Source organism: Colletotrichum siamense, assembly GCF_013390195.1.
Source record: "Colletotrichum siamense strain Cg363 chromosome Unknown KSG_Cg363_contig02, whole genome shotgun sequence".
Lineage (NCBI taxonomy): Eukaryota > Fungi > Ascomycota > Sordariomycetes > Glomerellales > Glomerellaceae > Colletotrichum > Colletotrichum siamense.
In genome coordinates, this window is record NW_023501015.1 from 4,065,416 (window position 1) to 4,086,417 (window position 21,002).

The 21,002-nt window shown below is 54.2% G+C and overlaps 5 protein-coding genes across 5 annotated transcripts; 1 reads left to right on the forward strand and 4 right to left on the reverse strand.

The window, feature by feature from the left end:
• Positions 1-53: 53 nt before the first annotated feature.
• Positions 54-2,754, reverse strand: msy1-0 (Mechanosensitive ion channel protein Msy1; the record flags this gene model as incomplete). Its single annotated transcript, XM_036634895.1, has 2 exons — positions 54-1,310; positions 1,360-2,754. 2 exons carry the CDS (start codon positions 2,752-2,754, stop codon positions 54-56), a joined length of 2,652 nt encoding a protein of 883 aa, XP_036499852.1.
• Positions 2,755-8,012: 5,258 nt separating this feature from the next.
• Positions 8,013-10,436, reverse strand: yfiG (putative metabolite transport protein YfiG; the record flags this gene model as incomplete). The annotated part of the gene is made up of 11 exons (XM_036634896.1): positions 8,013-8,267; positions 8,319-8,536; positions 8,587-8,865; positions 8,916-8,962; positions 9,024-9,399; positions 9,449-9,572; positions 9,621-9,715; positions 9,769-9,799; positions 9,853-10,216; positions 10,268-10,354; positions 10,402-10,436. 11 exons carry the CDS (start codon positions 10,434-10,436, stop codon positions 8,013-8,015), a joined length of 1,911 nt encoding a protein of 636 aa, XP_036499851.1.
• Positions 10,437-14,217: 3,781 nt separating this feature from the next.
• Positions 14,218-16,920, reverse strand: YME2 (Mitochondrial escape protein 2; the record flags this gene model as incomplete). Its single annotated transcript, XM_036634897.1, has 3 exons — positions 14,218-16,334; positions 16,391-16,639; positions 16,737-16,920. The coding sequence occupies 3 exons, from the start codon at positions 16,918-16,920 to the stop codon at positions 14,218-14,220; spliced, it is 2,550 nt and encodes an 849-aa protein (XP_036499846.1).
• A 480-nt stretch (positions 16,921-17,400) lies between these two features.
• EMI1 (Early meiotic induction protein 1) lies at positions 17,401-18,141 on the forward strand (the record flags this gene model as incomplete). Its single annotated transcript, XM_036634898.1, has 1 exon — positions 17,401-18,141. The coding sequence occupies one exon, from the start codon at positions 17,401-17,403 to the stop codon at positions 18,139-18,141; it is 741 nt and encodes a 246-aa protein (XP_036499845.1).
• Positions 18,142-18,569: 428 nt separating this feature from the next.
• hsps-1 (Heat shock 70 kDa protein) lies at positions 18,570-20,572 on the reverse strand (the record flags this gene model as incomplete). The annotated part of the gene is made up of 2 exons (XM_036634899.1): positions 18,570-20,461; positions 20,539-20,572. 2 exons carry the CDS (start codon positions 20,570-20,572, stop codon positions 18,570-18,572), a joined length of 1,926 nt encoding a protein of 641 aa, XP_036500876.1.
• Positions 20,573-21,002: the final 430 nt, after the last annotated feature.

A 21,002-nucleotide genomic window follows, 5' to 3' on the forward strand; every position in this document is an offset into this window, starting at 1 on the left:
TTTCCATTTTCTCCATTTTACTTCATTTTTTTGGTTCTATATCCCCGTTACCACTACTGCTTCTTCTGCGTGGTCTGCTGGGAGGTTCCCTGGGCAGCTTGTTGACTGTTGGAGACGCTTCGTCCTCTGGGGCGCTGGCCTGATGGGGGAGCGCTCTGGAGGGGGTGCGGTTCCATGGCGGTTGCTGACGTAGGGGACAAAGATTGGCCGGCGTAGTAGCCCTGAGACGGGGCGCCGTAGTACTGGGAGTTGTAGGTTCCGGTCACGCCAGTCTCGGCCTCCTCGTCGTAGGCGCGGTTGTTGCGCGAGGTGGTCTTGGTGAGGTACATGCTAGGTCCCTCGCCCATGGGGGATGAGGGAATGGCTTCACCGGGCTTGCGACGGCCGCCGCCACCCTTGGTGCTGCCTCTCTGCAGCAGCTGGCTGCGGACGCGCTCGATATCGTTGGAACGACGGCGGTCTTCCGACTTACGGTCCTTAGATCCCGACAGAGTATCGTCGTCGCCCACCCTGTATCCCCACTCGTCCTCAGCCAAGATGTCGCGCGTGTTGAACTCGTTCATGGCCTGCTTCTCCACCTTCGAGTCAACGGCGTCGTTACCATCCGCAGCCGCCGAGGGAACCATGCGAGCAGCCTCCTTGTCCTTGGCAGCCTTGTCGCGAGCCGCCGCCGCAAAATCATCAGAAACAGCGACAGAGTACGACGGGTTGCCAGCAGCACCGAGGGCTTCGCTGCCACCACCGGGAGCATAGATGGGAATCTTCTTGAGGGCGAGAGCGAGAGCACACATGAACTTGGAGCGGCGAGTAGCACGAACGGCGTCGTTGTGCCAGTTAGACTTGTGCTTGATGGCGATCTTGAGCTGCATCTTGTCCAAGTCACCAACTCCATAGACACCAATGGCAATGTCTTGCTGGAAGTCGCGGGAGTTGTCGGCGTGACGGACGAAGTTCTCCATCTCGAGGCGGAGAAGCTCGAGGTCCTCGAAAGTAGTGTCGTAGGAAATGTTGAGGTCAATAACCTCCTTCATGGCCTTGGAACGAGAAACGTTCTCAATCCAGAGGTTGTTGAGCTGAATGTTGGGCACCTGCACCACCTGCATCTTATCGATGCGGGTGAAGACGGTGTAGAGAAGGGAGATCTTGTCGACGATGAGCTGCTGCTTCTCGGAGCCGACAATATCAACTCTGTCACCGACGTCGTAGGGGTGCTTGACGAAGAGGAAGATGCAGGAACCGAGGAACTCCTGGGTGGTGACAGCGAAGACGAAAGAAAGAGACAGAAGCGCGGTTCCGGCAGTAGCGACGGTCTAGAAATGTTAGTGGTGTCCGAAATCACGGTGTCGAGGGTAAACTTACAGTCAAGAAGCTGGACTGGAACCAAGCAAGGAAGATGAAGACGACGATCAGGAGGACAACAAACATGAGGACCTTATCGAACACGCGGAGTGCCTGACCAATGTCCTTCATTCCCTCGGTAATAGCCTTGCGTTCCTTGCCGATCTCGACGACCTTGCGCGTCATCTCTTCCAAGCTGATATCGCCATTCTGGTCGTTGTCAATCATCTCGAAAGACTCCTCGGCCTCTTCGGAGTAGGCAGGTCCCAGCACTTCCTGGAAATCTTCGGGGTACAGCGAGTCCTTTCCTTCGACGACGAAAGACATCCAGATACGGCGGGCGAGAGCCTCAGAGGGCTTAGTCTTCTCGAGAGCCTCGATAACGATGGAGTGAGCCGAGTTGGGGTTGAAAACCTGCTTGCCGGTGATTTCAGAAGCAATGTTTCCAAAGACACCCGTAATCTTGTCACCCATGCGACCAATGTCACCGACAAGTCGCAAAGGCGTAGCAGAACCGGCGCCCTTGACACCCTTCGCGGCCTTGGCCAAGATCAAGTCGAGACTATCGTTGATAATGTAATCCTCCTCCTCGAATTCGGGGCAGTACATAGGGAAAAGTGTTCGCGAGGCGTCGTAGAGGAGACCGAGCAGGCGGACTTCACGCTTGGACTCCTTGATGCGGAGTGCGAAAGATCGCTGGTGGTATGAGATACCGATGAGCTGAACAATGGCCTTCTCGCCCAGGTAAACCGCTGATGAGACCATGGTAGCACCGAGAATACGGTACATGGTCACAACCCATGAAACAGCGTTATCGCCAGTGGCGTCGAAAAGCTTCTGGAAAGAAACCCAAGAAGCAAGAGCCCAGAAGAATAGGGCGAGAGCGATCTGCAAGTTGGAGAGGACGGTGGCATACTTGCGCACACCAGAGCTGACAACACCGCAGAGAAACATGAAGGCATGGGGGAGAATCCAGGCGACAACCTTGCCGGCCCAAAGTGTCAGCCAGGCGATTTCAATCCAGAGAAAGACCTTAAACAGAGCGGGACCGTTCTCTCCACCCTGTTTGAGGTCGCTGCCATGACCGGTAAGGGGGAGAACAATCAGAGGGACGGCGAGAAGAAGGCAGATTGGGATGATGTAGATCAGGTAGCGCGAGACGACAGAGGCGTTGGTGATCTTGTTGTACAGTCTGCCCATGGCATTGACCTTGACATCCGCAGAGTCGCCGGTTCCGTGGCGGCCCAGTTCGGCCTTCTTCTTGCGGCGACCGCCCTTGTTGTTGCGGTGGAAAAGGCCATGCTTCTCGTTTGGTGAACCAGCGTCTTCGTTGCTGTTGGCGTTCATGGTGGGCTTGCGCGCACCCGTAGAGGTGGCGCTCTTGACATTAGTCAAGGGAATCTCGGTTTCAGGCATGTCGTTGGATTGTGTGCCGCCGATAGGTAGAAACCCAGAATGCCGGGGAGAGAGGGGTCCTGGCATGCCGACCTTGGGAGAAGGTGGATGAAATAGGTGATGTCCGGACCGAGGGAGCAGTAGGAATGCTCAGTGTATAACGTGAATCGGTGGATGTCGAAGGACCACTGGGTTGTACAGATGCTGTGTATTAACGCATATGGTGACTGGATATCGAATCCGTCTGGTTGATAGTAAAACAATTGGGACTTCGTAGGACTCGGGAAAGTGGAAAAGGCCGTTTGAACCAGACAAACGATCGAGTTTGGTTCTACACGCACGAGGTCGGCGCGTGTTCAGGTAAGGTAGGGGAGACAGGCGTCAGTGTAGCCCTTTCGTATACGGTAACGACAAGCCCAATTCCCCAAAGCGAAAGTAATTACAAGGAAAAGGGTATCGTATGGAGGGGAGGGAGGATTGGTGAGGAGAGGTAGAGTAGATCGAGAGGAGAGAGAAAAGAGGTCGGAGCAAGGAGAGGTCGGGCTCAAAAGAACGTGAGGAGGGGAAGCATTTCAGGGTTTAAGCGAAGGCGAGCGAGAGGAAAAGAATGACGGTAAGGTTGGTTGACGATCTCAGCGCAAGACAGGACGAAAGGGGCCGCCGCCGCTAGAGCGCGTTAGTGGAGGGACGGAGGCTTGGAGCGTGTGCAGCTTGGCAGACCCCTGAACTTTTTTTTTCTTTCCATTCCCTCCTTCCACTCTGCAGGCAGTCTTCCAGGTCCTGGTTCTACGAGGACGAGGAGGAGACCTGGGCGGTACGGATACACTCACACACGGTAGGTACGTACCTGTGTCTGCGGGACTGGGAATTTTAGCGACAACGACGACTGCCAGGGACCCAGCGTGGGAGCAGAAAATTGACCAGAAATGGCAGGCTCAGTGCTGCAAGGCCTGCAAGGCGGGTTGGCAGCTTTGATGCAGGGGGCAAGCCACTGACAGACGAGTTTCAGAAGCCCCGGGACGAATGCTGGGATTGGCCGGTGCCGATACTGGCGTCCCCGATTCTGGGTGGACGGTCTGTGGGGCTCTCTGGGGTACGTACCTCAGCTCAGCGAACGTACCTTTTTCTTCAGGTGGGCCTCGAGATGCCGTGCTCCCCGATCCAACTCTTGGTCTTGCTCTGCCTGCCATTCGCCTGCTCACGGCACATGAAGTAGGTAAGGTAATTATCAAGGACCAAGGCCAGGAATGGGATGCCATTGGTAGCCCCCTCGAGATTGTTGACATTTGATCATTCGAGAACCGTGCAGTGCCGCCTGCCCGACAAGGTGGGAAGACGCGTTGCGGTTGCATACCTTTCGATTGCATGCTGCTCAAGGTTGGTGGTGGTGGTGGTGTTACGGCATAGGCCGCCACTTGACACCACCCAACAATCCGAACTTTGGCAACTCTGATAGCAAAGTTGGAGCACACACACACACACACACACCCCCTGACAGCCAGTTACGCAGGAATTAGCTGCCGCGGCTTTCTCTACCGTCCGCCTCCATTACCTGACAGAGCTCCCGCACATCAGACGCTGCATGAACGCAGTCCTCAGAAGAAGCTTGGCTTTCCCTCTGGAGACCGGAACGGGGACGATGTTACACTTTTTCGGCGATTAGATGCCGCCCTCATTTATCAGTCTGGAGTCTTTTACTGTGTGATTCCTAGGCACAAGATGAAGATTGCAACTCTGGCATGTGGACGCGAAACAGGACGGGCTTTTAGCATAGTCTTGTTTAATGAGTCGGCAGCGTAGAGAGCGTGTAACCCATGCTTCCATGCACGCATCCATCAGTCGTTTCTTGTTCCTTAATATCACCACATATGTTCCAGGGACCAGACGTCTGCTGCCGGCAGTCTGAAGGCCCCATGTCCAGTTTTGGAGTGAGCTGAGAGCCGGAACCCTTCCAGACTCCAGTTGCAATTGAATGGAGAGGGACCCTCGGCCTCCAGGTTCCCAGCTTCTCTGCGCGTTCCTTGCCTTCCTTGACTCTGTCCCTCGGTAGCCCCTTGCTCGTACAGCCGCATCGTTCCTACTTTGAGTCGTAGCGCGTACGGGGCCCCCAGTCCTCTGCAATCCGCTGACCACTCAGCCCTCAGGGAACGCAAGTTGGTGCATTTGCCCTGGTTTGGCCCGCTACCGCAGTAAGGTATCCCAGTGGCATTCACTGGTATCCAGTGGTAGGTATCCAGTGGTATTCAGTGGCCTCCAATGGCGGTATCCTCTGCGAGTGATGACGAGTCGCTTCGCGCCGCCTTCCAATAGACGACTATCACCTCCACCGTGTTCCCACCGCAGCGGAGTGTTAGAAGCTTAACCTTTCCCTTTTTCCTTGCGTGGATCATTCCCAACACAGGGCAGTGAGCGTGCCCTTCGTATCATTTTCACTCAGATCTGGCCAACTCTTTTCCTCGATCCAGGAATAAATCGCACCAAGCACGTACCAGCCCCGAGTCCAAGTTGCCAACTCTCACCAGAAAATATTCCCGCTCCACTTCTGCTAGGTAGCCAGGTGGAATACGAGCCTTGGAGGAATGGGGAGAGCGCCCTTGAGGCTAGAGTTTTTTTTGCTTCCAAGATTGTTCACGTCCGCCTTCGGCAGTCATGGCAGTCGTGGCAGTGGGCGGTGGGCATATGTCGCGACCTTGCAGTGGCATGTTTGTCGTTGACAGCATCTGGAGGCATCATCCATCTAGCGCATGATGATGTCGCCCACATCCAGCCCTTCCGACCTCTTGGAACCGATTTCCTCTCCCCATCTGGAGACGACTTGTCCACATTTCTTGGCACGGTCGCTCATCCACTGTCCACGGTACCCTTCCACGCCTTCACGTCTCCTCCGGGCCCTCCAGCCCTCTCTTCCTGGAGTCCTAACGTCCTCCGCCTGCTTCCTGGCATGCCGTCGCCGGTCCAGCCCGTCTTCGACAATAATGCCGACCCCGTCTTCCCAAATTTGGCCCTATGCCGGGCCAACCTTCTTCTTGACGCTTCACCCTTCACCAGTGACCACACACGACACAATTCCAAACCTGCCCACAAGCCGTCGTCTCTGTTTCGTTTCCGCCCGCCGCTTCATATGCCGTTAGCATCAAGCCACCCGCCCGCCCACTGTCCCAGTCTTGCCCTCCGCCGTTTCTCGTCTGCCCATCTCGCCATCTTCCATCTCCCGAGAATCTCCCAAATTCTTCCTTCTCCAAGCCCCATCCCCGCCCCCTGCGGCCGAGCGGAGCCCTACAAGGACAGGAGAGAGACAGACTGTCACAGGAGCTGGCTGCACCGCGCGTTCAAGTCTGGACCGTCTGGACTGCTCCATGGCCCCTGCTTGCTTGCTTGCTTTCCTCAATTGCCTGCCACCCTGCTTCAGCCTTCAACAGGCCACTCAATCCTGCATCCATCGAATTAAGCAATTAATCGATATCCCCTCTGTTTCCGACGTTGCGGCTCACAAGGTTTTCTCACAATAACAAACAATTGGCCACTCGCGTCTCCAAAAAAAGAACGCGCCGGTCGTCGCCGCCGCGTCTTTCGGACCCGGTGGCCTGTCACTCGCCTCCCTCGGCGCCTTTTTCTTCTTCTCGTACTATCCGTAGTCTCGTAGAGAGCAGAGCCCCTGATTCGGGACCTAACAGCTAAGCCAACGAACCCGTCCTAACCCAAAGCCGTCATTTGTGCCAGCCTCCTGCCCTCCCCCCGTTCCCGCGGCACACGGCAGCCCAGCAGCCGGCGCCTCCAGCGGCGTCTCTCTAGCCCGACGTTGGCTTCATTACGGTTCGCGCCAGTGGCGACCAATGACACAACTGCTTCCCTCAGCTTCACCAAGAACGGTTGCCAGACCCGACTGATCATCAGAGACACATCTCAGACCGCGCCTTACCACCGCGGGTACCTGACGAAAAAAGCAAGCGCTAGAGATTTGCAGGTGCATCAGAATGTTCTCAGTCTCAGGCACTAAGCCACAAACAGGAGGGGGAGAACTCTCACTTCTCAATCCCGCACAACGCACAAACTTGTCATCTCTTCTTCTGCTGCTTCCTCCCGTGCAAAGCGTTTCCCCTCCCGCTGTGACTCTTGATTTTGTCATTGTGCCCATATAATGGGATTCTCCAACCCTGCAACAGAGTGCCACGTCTCACATACTCGACAATCTGCTACCGGAGCCGAACCTGTGAAGAGAGCTCTGCCGATCAGATCTGCAGCCCGAGAGTGAATATCATTAACAATCGACCGCCTCAAACTGGCATTGCTGGGTGGGGGATTCGGCGCTAGACTCAACACGAGGCGAGCAGGAATCTCGATTTGGCACAGTTCGCGGCAACGCGGGAACGCCCTCCAAAACTTTCTTCCCTCCTTCTGTTGTCTGCGTGTCTGCCCATCCACCCCCTTAGAAGCTTAGCTGCCGTTATCCTCGTGTCCAAGTGCGGAATTCTCTGGGTGTTGCTCTCAGCCAACCCCCTTTGTGCCCACGCGACGGCGGCCGTCGACCGATCCCGCGCTTCGGAAGGAAAGGAAGGGGGGCGTGAGGAAAACGCGGGACCTACGTACGTCAATTGACGCAACGCCCCCGCCCCGGCGCGGTGAAAGCCCCGTCCCCTAAGAGCCGCCGTCTCGCGCCGGCTCGGATGATCACTGAGACTTTTTCACGACCCCTGATGCAGATTCGTCAAGAGACATGTGCGCGAAGGAATCGTGAAGCGGGCCCTGCCTGGGTGGCGGGCGGGTTGGGTTCTGTCTGTCCCCATGGGATGAACACCACATTCTTTCAAACATGGTTGAGGCCCACGATTCGTGAAGATGAGAGGGGCAGCTGAAATGCAAGTCATTCTTTACGAAGGGGCGAAAGAAACATAGGTGAGGTAGCATCCATCATCGGCGGTGTACATCGGCGGTGTAATCGGAGATACTCTACGATTGTGATGTTTCCGTTGATTAACGAACGGGTTGTGGGCGAGGTCCGGGGGACAACACGGCACGGCACTGCCAGCAATCAATGAACCCCTACTTTTCGGTCGCGATCCACATGGCACGGTAAACTCGACGACGATTACGTAGCTACGCGGCGTGTACATACTATACACGCTCTTTACCACATCCATCTCTCTCAGCCTCAATTGGTATCTCCCCGCTATCCCTCCCCCCGGTACATCCGATCGGGAAGCTCTTCCGGTTGCAATGACATGACGATTCCAAAGTGACGTACGCAATGTATATTCCGTGTTTACGAAACACAACCAAACTTACGAGGTGTCGTGCTTCTTGTCCCGCATCTCGACCTGCGCCTTGTCGCCGTCGGCGGCGTGGTGGTCCTCGTGCGTGAGGTCGAACTTGTACAGCGGCTCAAGCGTGGCGTCGCGCTGCCAGAGGACCCAGCGCTTGAACCAGTACGGCAGGGCCTTGGTGACCTGGTACCGCATGAAGAGCTTTGTCGGAACCGCGAAGACGTAGTCGAGCTCTTCGAGTGTTCTCTGCTTGGTTTCGGGGACCCAGAAGAACTGGTGGCATGTTAGTTGGTTGCTTAGCTCAGAGAGGAGAATAATGTTTACAATCATGACGAATGCGATCACATTTAGCCCGGCATAAAAGCAGAAAGAGCCGAGGACGCCGAGGTCTGCCAGCATGATTGGGAAGGAAATCGAGAGCACTGCGGCCCAGAAGAGGCATGTTGCCACGGCCCACGCCATGCCGACTTCACGATGCGACAAGGGGAAAATTTCGCTACTGTAAGTGAACGGTACCGGGCCCTCGCCAGGAGAGTAGAAAGCTGGTTATCATGTTAGCCCTTGGTTCTCAAGATGATGCTGGTGAACCTACCGGCGAAGAGGTACACGAAGAGAGCCACAAGCCCCAGGTGAACACCACCGGTGCCAGGGATGAGGGTGCAGAGACCAGCCGCTAGCAACGTCCACGCCATCATGGGAAATGTTCCTAGCAAAAGACTGCGACGGCCAAAGGTGTCGATGGTCCAGATGGCGGGCCAGGCGAAGAGGAAGTTGACCATGCCGAAGCCGAACGAGGCGAGGAGGGCGTTGAACTCGGATGTGCCGGCCTCCTTGAAGATTGTCGACGAGTAGAAGGCAATGATGTTTATTCCTGTTCCTTTATGAGTTTCATGTTTTTATTAGACGAAGAGTGTTACATACCACACATCTGCTGGGCAATCATAACGGTGAACGAAGCCAATGTGGCTCTATATCAACCATGTCAGTTTCTCTCTCATTCTTCAACTTTAGAAGAGCTTCGTAACTCACCGTCTGACACGGGGGATTGTGAACAGCTCAACAAACCGCTTGGCATAGTTGGATCGTCCAATGATCTCTGCCTCGACCTGAAGTTGGATATGAATGTAGTATATGTCCCGAGCCGCCTGGATCGGGTGGTTCCGCAACCGAAGCAGCGATTTCATCGCGTTTGCGTACTGATTCTTCTTGATATACCAACGGGGAGACTCAGGGCATACGTATATGAGCAGAGCAAGTGGGACAGCCGGGATGAAGGCAGAGCCAAGTTGCAGTCGCCATGCTATATCTCCCACTTTACCAACAGCTAAATTAGCCGCCGTTCCAGCCAGGATCCCGAAGGCTGTCCACATCTGCCAGCTCATTACGAGGGCTCCTCGAATAGGTGCTATTAAATTAGCCTTGATTTGTTGTCTAGAGGCCGTTTTATATCATACCAGGCGAGTTCTCCGCAGCGAAGATGGGGACGGTGCTGGCCTTTGCGCCCATACCGATACCGAGAAGAAGACGACAAGCCAAAAGCTGTTCCCATGTCTGAGAAAATGCAGCTCCAATAACGGGCTTGTATTGTCAGTTTGTTGTGGCGAAAATGGGGAGTTAGCTACATACCCAAATGCAAAAGTTGGCAGCGAAGAAGATTGTTCCGCGACGACCGACCCAGTTGTTCAATGGATCGGAGAGCCAGCAGCCGATGAACGCCGATCCTGGAAGTGTCAATTTAAGATCGTTTACCTTCAACGTCGTCCTTGAGTCTTACCGATGTATGGCGCTGAGTTGACTAGACCAACCTAAAATCCATGTCAGTCCTTCGCCTGTAATTCATTGTAGCATTGTTTCTTACAAGAAGAGTATCATGATGCGAATTCGATCCAATGCCAAAAACCGTTGGAAACGATAAGTTGGCGCCGTTGCTTCCTGTCTGATCCCAACCCTGTACAGCGGCGCCGATGGAGCAGGTGATGATGGTGAGGTAGAGAATCTTGGGAATGCGCCACTTGTGCAGAACCTCGTCGCGCAACACTTGGATCTCATCCGGTTCGAGAGCCTCGGCGCCGTCTATCTCTTCGTAGCCGGTGGGGTCTTGGGCGACCAAAGCGCCCTTCTTAAGCATGGGGAGATACTCGTCGAGACCCTTGTCACGGGCAAAGTGTTCAACATCGCGAAGGAGCTCGATGCGGTTTATTCCAAGCAGAGGGTTCTTGATCCTTCACGTAGGTCAGTATAAATCTGAGAAGGGTTTCTTCAAGGGTACGGACTTGGCCTCTTTGTTGTCGTTCAGGTCTACGGTTGCTTGGGACCCTCGGCGGGCCTTTTCAATGTTCGACACCTCGACGCCGGCCGATCTAGTCTTATTAGTCAATGAACTCTGTGAAGGATGAGATTCTCTTACGGGTCGGCCCCGCCAGCGCGTTTCTCATCCGCCATTATTGCGACGAGATGAGTATTTCCAACTACTCAGTATCTCGAGGATCGGTGTAAGTGGCAGCCGCCAGTGCCTATGGAATGATTATTCCGATCTCTTGCTTGACCAAGTGAACGTAACACTCGCCAAAGCAGTCGCGCTCGAGATGTAGATGACTGTGCAACCACTCAAATTCAATACGAGATGGAAATGGGATGGGCACTCATTACTATATGTAGATGGCACAGACATTCATCCCACGTCGCTGGGTATGAGACCGGCGCAACCACCTTCCCCCGCAAATCCATTGGCAGCCCATTGGGGCTCCATGGGGAACACCAAACATTCCCAGATGGGTCCGCTGGGGTTGGCGACAGGGAGCTGGTCTCTTCCTTCGGATGGTAGACTGCTTAGACCGCTCAAGTGCGGAGAACTGCTTTCACCAGAGCCTGTCGGTACAGTTGTTTTCCACAGCTAGACTACTTGCGAGAGCGAATACACGGGTCTAGCTACTGTCGGCCTCATACGATGTTGGTGTCATTGATACAATGTAACAATGCTCCACCGAGGTGCGTAAGTTGGATAAATCCCAAAGACATCGATCGTTCATAAGACCTCGCCTGCAACCCGGCGCCCATGTCTTCGTTATCGTTCCTCCCAAAGAAGATGAGCATACAGTGATATCAGCTGTAGATAATGCAGCACATATTCAAAGCAAATTCCTTCCTCATGAATTAGCTCAAGGCATTGATAAGGATAGCCGTCCGAATGGTTCTGACGGTTATGCAGGTGTTGGTCTCGTCTTCTTCCGCTTAACCGTTTCCCCAGACTTCCCCAGGACGAGCACGCTCCAGCACCTTACCCACTCACAGACAGACGTTAGACCACGTCCGTGTCGTGCATTGCAGGAATCCCTGGCCAAACTCGGGACACTAATCAAAACGGGGAGCCAATAAGACAAGTACCGTCAGAAATACAATGTCCCCCGGTGAACTCAGCGAGCTGACGCGGTGTCGCGGCGGCTGTTATTGCCCTGGCAAGCGTATGCGGTTAGGGGAATGGCGGTTCTAGGATGAACCGGTACCAATCGTACAATATTCGCAGAAAAGGTTTACGACTGTGGTCAATTGACAGAGGCGTTTCTGGGGTGTGGATTATTCATTCTGCGGAACATTTGACTACTCTCAGCTAGATTGCCTCGGGGAAATATCGAAGCCAAGATAGACAAGAGATCTCCTAGATCCAGCCCAGACTGACGATGTTTTATCCCGGCTGTGGTAGCCTCTCGTCGCATCCCAATTTTGATGGAAAGCTGATTTTCTAGCATTCCTGGCAGTTGGAAGCGGAGAATGGCCGTGGACGAGGATCCAAATGCAAACCGACTTTGCACGACCGGGGTTAACCTTCCTCTCCTCATTTAACGCCCGCATGACGACGTCACTGGTTTTTGACAATACCATTTCCATTGGTCTTTACGAAGATCCATGGTTCTTCTGGTCTCCACCTGCAAGCCGACCTGGGCGAAAATTCTAGGTACGCAGTAGAGATTATGCGATATTATATCCGTTGTCGGGCTTCGGCTCAATGGATTGGAGATGGATGGCAATAGCCACTCGCTGATTTCAGACATAGCTCCAAGTTTCTCGTGCGTCGTAAGCCGTCTCCTTGAGATACTCACCGCAGTGATCCGTCATAGAAGCTGTCGCAAGGATGAGTTCGGCAGATGGCCAAGACGTTCCATTGAAGGAGCCTGCAAAGTGCCTAGAAATGCCGAGAGACTGCCAAGCCGCTAAAAGGCTTGTCTCTTCGCCGCAAAGCTTGTAGTTCTCGGGGCATCAAACCGACACTTTCCTCGATGGCTTCTTCCATTGGCTGCTGCCTGGACTTTTGTGCTTGCTACAAGCCCTGGCCGGTCCCATGACCAGTGTCGTCTCAGGCTTTCTTGGTCCTCGGCCAACTTCCCGGTCGACGGTCGATATCGAGTCCTGAGTCGCGTCATCTTGGGTCCAGGGAAGTAGAAATGAAGTGCAGCTAGCCAATGAAGTGTTTTCCTTGCCTCCCCACTGGACCCTCAACCTCCCCGCGGGGGACACTTGCAGTTCGTCGCAGTTTCAATTTCTCCAACTACTCGTCCCCTCGCGGGGGCTCCGCTGTCGGCGGACCTGGTGCGGAATCACTGACAACGACTTGCGCCGGATCGTGCCGAACACACGTGAAATCTGGGTATCGAGATTTTCCAAGTGGCACGCCATTCACGAAGATAGTCCCATTTACCAACACTGTTCCTGTCTTGCCTTAGAAAAGTCATGTTGAGCTTCGGAAGAGTAGGCTGCCTGTTGAGCCGTGCTTTGCCCTGAACACCATTCTCATTTACTATCTCATTCACTATTTAGTGATGAAAGCCATCCATGACTTTGCGAGGTCGATTGATGAAGTAAAGTTCACTGAAGACAAGAAAGACTTAGCGGACCACTCGCGGACATTGTTGGAAGAAACATACCTGGGTGTTCATGTGATTCTTCGACGATGGGTCCTCCTCGGCAATGTCAGGGTTGCTATACATACATTAGCACCATATTTCTTTCCCAACAACCTGCGTGAATGACTTACGTCGGCCCCGGGCATCTCCTTCTTTTGTTGCTAAATGTCCAGACTCGTTAGTTCCCGGTCTATACTGCATTGGCATTATGAGATGCATGTAGGCTGCGAGCAAGATGGACATGTAAGACTTTCAAGGGGCATGGAAGAGGACGGCGAAGAAGACCGCATGGTGAATATGAGGAACAGTCAGGCTGATGGTGATCAAACGCACATGAAAGCTCTGTCCTGAAGGGAACCGGCGAAACCTAGGCGTTGTGGGCGCGCTTCTTGGTCTTCATCTTGGCGGGCTTCTCAGCGAGCTTCTTGGCGGCGTTGTGGGCGGCGGCCTGGGCGACTATGCATGGTTAGCGAAGGAACACACGACAGGGATAAGATGCTGACTGAGGGCGCGGATTTCGTCGTCTGTAAGGGGTGGTGGGATCACAAACATGGGACCGCCAAAGTGGTCACCAGAACTGATTCCCGGCATTTTGAAAGATTCACAGTGTTGTTATTCTTAGAAAACCTCCGAGTCCCTCCTCTCCGAAGAAAATCTTTTGTGGGAGCCACAGGGCAAGATATTGCCCGGCCCCCTTCAGGAAGGAATTGCCAGGCTGCTTCCTTCTTATCTGAGCATTACGCCCGAAGTCCAGTGACCCAGGCCTACGACGCCCCTGGACTGTAGGTAATAGCTTTGAAAAGCTGTGTACGTCGGATCTAGCGCCAGAATCTCAAAGAGTAACCACTGGAGCTTGTCTAGGAAGTTTAAGTCAATGGTTGAGGATTATTCATTGTCCTGAGACATGGCTCTGAACTGGGCATAGATATTGGGCCTTCGTCGATGTGAACATGAATACCAAGAACCGCGACTATGATCAGATTTACAAGAGATTTGAAACATCGCCTGCCTTCGGCATCTACTTGACCAAGAAATCGAAAGACGGGCTGCACATCGTCGAAGCTCAAATCACTGGTGTCCGTTCTACAAAGACGATCGAGCCGCCCACATTAGCAAAACTACCTCGGAGACGAGGACGACAGTGACGAAGTCGACACTTAAAATAACAGCATCGGAAATGAACACACTTCATGAGTAGAATCCATTCATAATTCTACAAAACTATGATATGAAATTGAGGAGGGTATCAACCGCCGGTTCTGTTATAATCCCAGCCCGTCGGGTCAATTCAGTTGCTTATGTATCTCCGCCAGATGTAAGGTTGTTTAGTAGTTGTGCTTGAGCACCTTCTTCAAGCCCGCAATCTCCTTTTCGAATTGGGTAATCTTGGCCTGGCTACCCTCAATCTTGTCGAGGAGGTAGGATACGCGTGAGCCCGTCTGAGAAGGCTGCTTCGGCAGGCTACCCAATAGGGCCAGCTCGCCCTCGGCCTTCTCAATAGTCTTGGCCTCAACCTTGGCCAGCTCCTTCAAGAGAGCAAGGTCCATCTTGGCCCGGAGGACGCGGTCCTCGAGAAGCATGCTGAAGGCAGCCTGGTACATGGGCTTGCCAGGGCGGATAGTCTGCGGGCGGCCGTTGTAGGTCTCAACAGTGATGAGATCGGCGTTGGTAAGGCCCTCGAGTGCGGATTCTCCATTAGCAGCACCGGGCGTGGTCGACGAACCGAACGTGTCCGATAGAAGAACCTCGTTGTAGCGAAGAGCATCATGCGAGGCGAGAGCCTTGATGAGATACCACGCCTGCTCGGTAGACCACTTCTTGCCCTCGACAGAGTCCTTGCCGCCCAAGAGGTACATCTTGACAATCTCGGTTGCACTCTGGTTGATGATATCCTCGACGGCCTTTTGGGGGCTTTGCCGGCCCTTAAGACGTCGAGCCAGGTTCTCAAGATCGGTGAGTCGGCCGCCCAGGATACCGATGGCAGCATCGAGCTCGGAAAGATCAGGCTTCACCTCTGGCTGTACTGGGACTTTACCTTCTTTTTCTTGCTGTGCCTCGGTCGAGTGCTCCCGCACCTTCTCGAGCTCGTCCTCTTCCAGGCGGCTGATGACGAACTTCTTGGCGACGTCAGGAGAGAGATCACCCAGAGCAGCGTGGCGGAAAACTCGGTCTGGCATAGCTTTGGACAGAGACTTGGAGTATGCCGTATCGTCCGTCAAGAAGATAACATGGGCGACGTTGTTCTGAACCATCATGGCAGCCCATTCAGCGACCTTGTCGTATACAATGCTGGATTCGTTCTTGTGCAGGAAGTTGTCGATGACAACCACAGCGCGCTTATCGGGGTGTGCTTCCAGCCAAGCGTCCTCGGACAGATCGGCATCTTTGCCATCCTTGTGGCGTCCGGCGAGTGACACTTCCTTGAGAGCTTCCGCGGTCGTATGCAAGATCTTGACTACCTGCGACTCGAGAGTCTCAGAGAATCCGGCCTTGACTCCAGTTGTGCTTTGGACCGCGAGATCGATCATGCTGCTCATGCTGTTCAGGAACGCGAAGACAGGCTTGTATCCCACGGCATTGGCGAGGCGCTTGATGGTGCCGCTCTCGCCTCTGGCTTCGGTGATGGGTTTGCAGTCGATAACAAGAACATTCTTACGATCCTTGAGGGCTTGATCCATAACAAGCTCCTTCTTGCCTGATCCTCGAGGACCCTGGACGACAACAAAGGTATCAGAACTTTCCAGCAGCCAGGTTTGGATCTGCTCAATAAGGTCTCTGCGGTGTTGCCAAACGGCGTTGAAGCTAGCCTTGTCGGTCTTCTTGCGTGCAAAGGAAGAGATGATGTCGGAGGTCTGGCTCTTGATCCATTTGTAGAATTTGTTGTCTGACAATCGGAAAGAGTGCTGAATATGGGCCTTGACGAAGAACTCGCGGATGGGGTCGAAGACGGCGACGGTAATGGCGGCAAGAAGAGCGGCAACAACAGGAATGACGATTCTGGGGTGGTTGGAAAGCCAGTTCCAGATGTTGTGTGGCTTGACCTTCTGCTCATATGACAAGCGGAGCTTTGTACCGGCTTTGCCTCCACCGAGGGCTTCACCCACAACGTATCCGTGTAGACAATTCCTCGCCATGATGGCGTCGCGGACGAGTGAGAAATCGATATACGCATACTTGGGCAAAACCTTGGAGTCGGAAGGCTGGGACGTGATCTCTGCAATCTTGCCGTATTTGCGGAATATGCTGTAAATGTCCTCCTGCGAAAGCTCGACAGCTTCTCCGCCAGCGTCTTTTCCGGTGAACTCGATCTTGATGCGGCTCTTCGGGAACCGCAAGAGGTCTTCAAGCCAGGGGACACCTCTTACAAGCCCAGCTCGAACTCCGCGGAAGGGATTGAACCAAGGGCGGATGGGATTCTTTTCTAGCGTTCGTGCGAGAGAGTCTAGTTGGCATGTTAGACTTGTCTCAATGCAGGGGCTTCTACTATTATCTACCCACTCTCGACATCTTTTGGCTGCACATCTGATCCATGACTGAACTTGACGTAAACTCCACCGTCTTTAAACCGGGGCAGGATCTCTGTGATCTTGATGGGTAGGTCGTCGGGTATAGCTCGCTTCACCAAGCCGATTGGATCACCGACTCCAAAGCTCGAGCTCTCGAAGCGCTGCAGAAGGTCTCCAAAGTCTTTGTCTGACTGCCACGCTCGTGATCGAAGGAGGTGAGTAAGCTTCAGGGGGAAGAGGTCTGTAACGGAAATCAGCCCACTATCCCACAGTCCATGCTAATACCAGCAGCGTAGTAGGACGGTGAATGTGTCCCAATGGGTCGACAGAAAACTTACTGTCCAAGAAGAGAATCGACTCGCTCTGGGACGTCGAAATGTGCCCAGACTTCTCGTCGCCCGTCGAAGTACTCTCCCATGCCCTTGTCGTGTGCACGATCGAGCCCTGCAACTGGAACTGGGGTCGAGCGAATGGCCGAGCAGGGACCCATGTCTGTCTGACTGCCCGGCCAGAGCGAAACATCGCTCTGCTGGATAACATCGCCGGTGCCGTTGGGATATTCACATGGTGCTCTGAGAAGCGATGAAGAGGAAGGAAAGGAAGCTGGAAATCCAAGCTGTGCGAAATGTGAGCTACTTTTCTTTAGCTCCCCCACGAGCGCTTCACGCGTGGAATGATATCATTGCTCCGAGTCCCACTGCCAAGGGCTAGCTGGACCATGTCCCCCGTCCGTCGCTTCTCCCCCGCCATAACCTTATTCGGCGCTGAACAGCCCCGGAAACACCATCATCCGCACCGACATGCCCCACTAGAGCACTTGCAGCACGGGAAAAATAATGCAAGCACTCATTGGCCCGGCGCGCTGTCTGGGAGGTCATCGAAGGGTAGTGATAGCCGGCTCCCCCTCATTCTTAAGCGCTTCATGAACTGATCGAGACGACGAGACTTAAGACTTGGACTTCTTTCTATTCATAAATTACTTTACTTCTCTAATCCGTCAAAATGGGTTGGCTCTGGGCTTCGCCGTCTCCCCCCAAGTCTCCCGCGCGGGGACAAGCTTCCCAAGCTCCCGCGTCGACCCCGCCATCATCGAGTACGGCGTCGAATGATTCCGACATTGACCCCGAGATCCAGAAGTTCATTGCCATGTTCCAGTCAGAGGGCAAGCAGGAAGAGCCAGCAGCTCCCCAACCGACACCATCTTCATCAACGGCGCCCTCCAAATCATCATCATCCTCATCCTCATGGTTCTCACTCAAGTCCTCTCCAAACTCCCCCTCCCAAACCAACAACCGCAAGATCACGCCACCCGCCGACCCCAACTCAGTTTCCGAAACCCTCCTCCCAACAGAGATGTCCTGCCGCCAGGCCTTCGACATGGCCTTCCACTGCCAGTCCGTTGGCGGCCAGTGGAACCACATCTACCGATACGGCACGATGCGATCATGCAGCGAACACTGGGAGGACTTTTGGTTCTGCATGAGGATCAAGAGTTACACAGGAACGATGAAGGAGGAGGCAATAAAGGCGCACTACCGCCAGAAGGAGCACGACAAGTATGGTGACGGCAAGCCGAACAGTGAGGATATTTGGCAGGCGAGGACAACCAAGGTTCCGCCGGGCACAGCCTTTACGGAGAAGTTTGAGGAGCCGACACTTGATGACGAGGAATGGCAAAGGATGGAGATGGATAGGCGACGTCAAATCAGGACGGGTCTGGGCATTGAAGGAGCATCTGCATGAATCATTGGCGTGTAAGAATTGGTGACATCTTTTTCTGGTAATGTTTTATGTAGAAATCCACTCATTCAATCACCACTGCGAAATAAAGCATCGTGACTACTGCACCGACTCCACACTCCGCTATTGAACCAGTGTTGAGCTAACCTCAACTCAATGCAAAAAAGGTAGTCAGTTAGTCAGGTAGTCGGGATTTTTCAAACATCACATTGCAAGTGGCACTCAAAGTTATTTAACGTTCTTGTATTAGGCGTCCTGAACCTGGAGGCCGAACTAGAATACATCTGATCCCATGCGTAACCGTGCTTTTCCCATCGTGATTTCATAAATGCAAAGAAAGCAAAAGTCTAGTCGTGAAACCCAGTGACAACCACCATGTTGTCACACCCAAGACTGCGACTCTAAGGAAAGATCTCATCAAGGGTATCAATTTAGTCAACCTCCTCGACGGTGGGGCCGTCGTCGTGGTTGCCGGGGGGAGCGCCGCCGGGAGCACCGGGGAAGCCACCAGGGGCACCGCCAGGGGGACCACCGGCAGAGCCGTAGAACTTCATCATGATGGGGTTGGCAATACCCTCAAGCTCCTTCTGGCGGTCCTCGTACTCCTCGCGGGTAGCCTGCTGGTTCTCGTCGAGCCAGGTGACGACCTTGTCAATCTCAGCCTTGAGCTTCTCCTTGTCGTCGGCGTCAAGCTTCTCGTCGACCTTGGAGTCGGAGAGAGTGTTGCGGAGAGAGTAGGCGTAAGACTCAAGACCGTTCTTGGCAGCGACACGCTGACCCTCGGCCTCATCCTCATCCTTGTACTTCTCAGCCTCAGCAAGCATGCGCTCGATCTCCTCCTTGGACAGGCGGCCCTTGTCGTTGGTGATGACGATCTTGTTGGACTTGCCAGTGCCCTTCTCAACGGCGGAGACGTTCATGATACCGTTGGCGTCGACATCGAAGGTAACCTCGATCTGGGGAACGCCACGGGGAGCGGGGGGGATACCGGTGAGCTCGAACTTGCCGAGGAGGTTGTTGTCCTTGGTGCGCTGACGCTCACCCTCGTAGACCTGGATAAGGACACCAGGCTGGTTGTCGGAGAAGGTGGAGAAGACCTCAGACTTCTTGGTGGGGATGGTAGTGTTACGGGGAATGAGCTTGGTCATCATGCCACCAGCGGTCTCGATACCGAGGGAAAGAGGGGCAACATCGAGAAGCAGGATCTCGTTGGTGGACTTGGAAGAAGTGTCACCAGACAGGATGGCAGCCTGGACAGCGGCACCGTAGGCAACAGCCTCATCGGGGTTGATGGACTTGTTGGGCTCCTTGCCGTTGAAGTAGTCGGAGATGAGCTTCTGGATGCGGGGGATACGGGTGGAACCGCCGACCAGGACGATCTCGTGGACCAGGGACTTGTCGATCTTGGCGTCGGACAGGACGCGGTCGACGGGCTGGATGGTGGAGCGGAAGAGGTCCTGGCAGAGCTCCTCGAAACGGGCACGAGTGATGGAGGTGTAGAAGTCGATACCCTCGAACAGGGAGTCGATCTCAATGGAGGTCTGGGCGGACGAGGACAGGGTGCGCTTGGCACGCTCGCAAGCAGTGCGGAGACGGCGGAGAGCACGAGCGTTGGAGGACAGGTCCTTCTTGTGCTTGCGCTTGAACTCGTTGACGAAGTGGTTGACGAGACGGTTGTCGAAGTCCTCACCACCCAAGTGGGTGTCACCAGCGGTGGACTTGACCTCGAAGATACCCTCCTCAATGGTCAGGAGAGACACATCGAAAGTGCCACCACCGAGATCGAAGATGAGGACGTTGCGCTCACCCTCAGCCTTCTTGTCAAGGCCGTAGGCGATGGCAGCGGCGGTAGGCTCGTTGATAATACGGAGGACGTTGAGGCCGGCAATGAGACCAGCGTCCTTGGTGGCCTGACGCTGGGAGTCGTTGAAGTAGGCGGGGACGGTGATGACGGCGTTGGTGACCTGGCCACCGAGGTAGGCCTCAGCAGTCTCGCGCATCTTGGTGAGGACCATGGCGGAGATCTCCTCGGGGGTGAAGGTCTTGGTCTCGCCCTTGAACTCAACCTCGATGACGGGCTTGCTGTTCTTGTCGACGACCTTGAAGGGGAAGTGCTTCATATCGGCCTGAACCTCAGAGTCGTTGAACTTGCGACCAATCAAACGCTTGGCGTCGAAGACGGTGTTGTGGGGGTTCATGGCGACCTGGTTCTTGGCGGCATCACCAATCAGGCGCTCGGTGTCGTTGAAGGCGACATAGGAAGGGGTGGTGCGATTACCCTGGTCGTTGGCAATGATCTCGATCTTGTCATTGGCAAAAAATCCTGTACACGATGGGGGGGTTAGCTTCCTGTACACAAGAAAAAAAGGGAAGGTCCTAAAATTACGCTGTATGTGGTACCAAGATCGATACCGATAGCCTTGCCGGAAGCCATTGTGAATGTGTGTTGTGGTGATGTGAAGGTGTTGTTGACGAAATGAAGATGGTGGGGTATCAAAGATGTTGCGTTCGCGAAGACCGGTTGTGGTGTGTTCCGGTGTAGAAAGTAGCAGCGATCAAGTTCTCGTTAGAAAAAGAGATGCTGGACGCTTCGTTTGGATTGTTGGGGTATTGTTGATGTAGAGGAATTTCGTGAAGAGTGAAGAGCGGAAAGGTCGAAGTGGTTGGTTTTGACTTGGATTTAAAAGGTTGTTGGCAAGAGAGGACGCAAGGCCCCGCAAAACTTCGAAAGGGTTCTTCGCTCTTCCACCTGCTCTCCAATGGTGGGGTAGATCCAAGCGTCCACCAGCTTCGCGGCCCTGCCAGACTGCGCCAGTCCCTTCCAATTGCCTCCAGAAACCGCTGAAATTTTCTACAAGGATCTT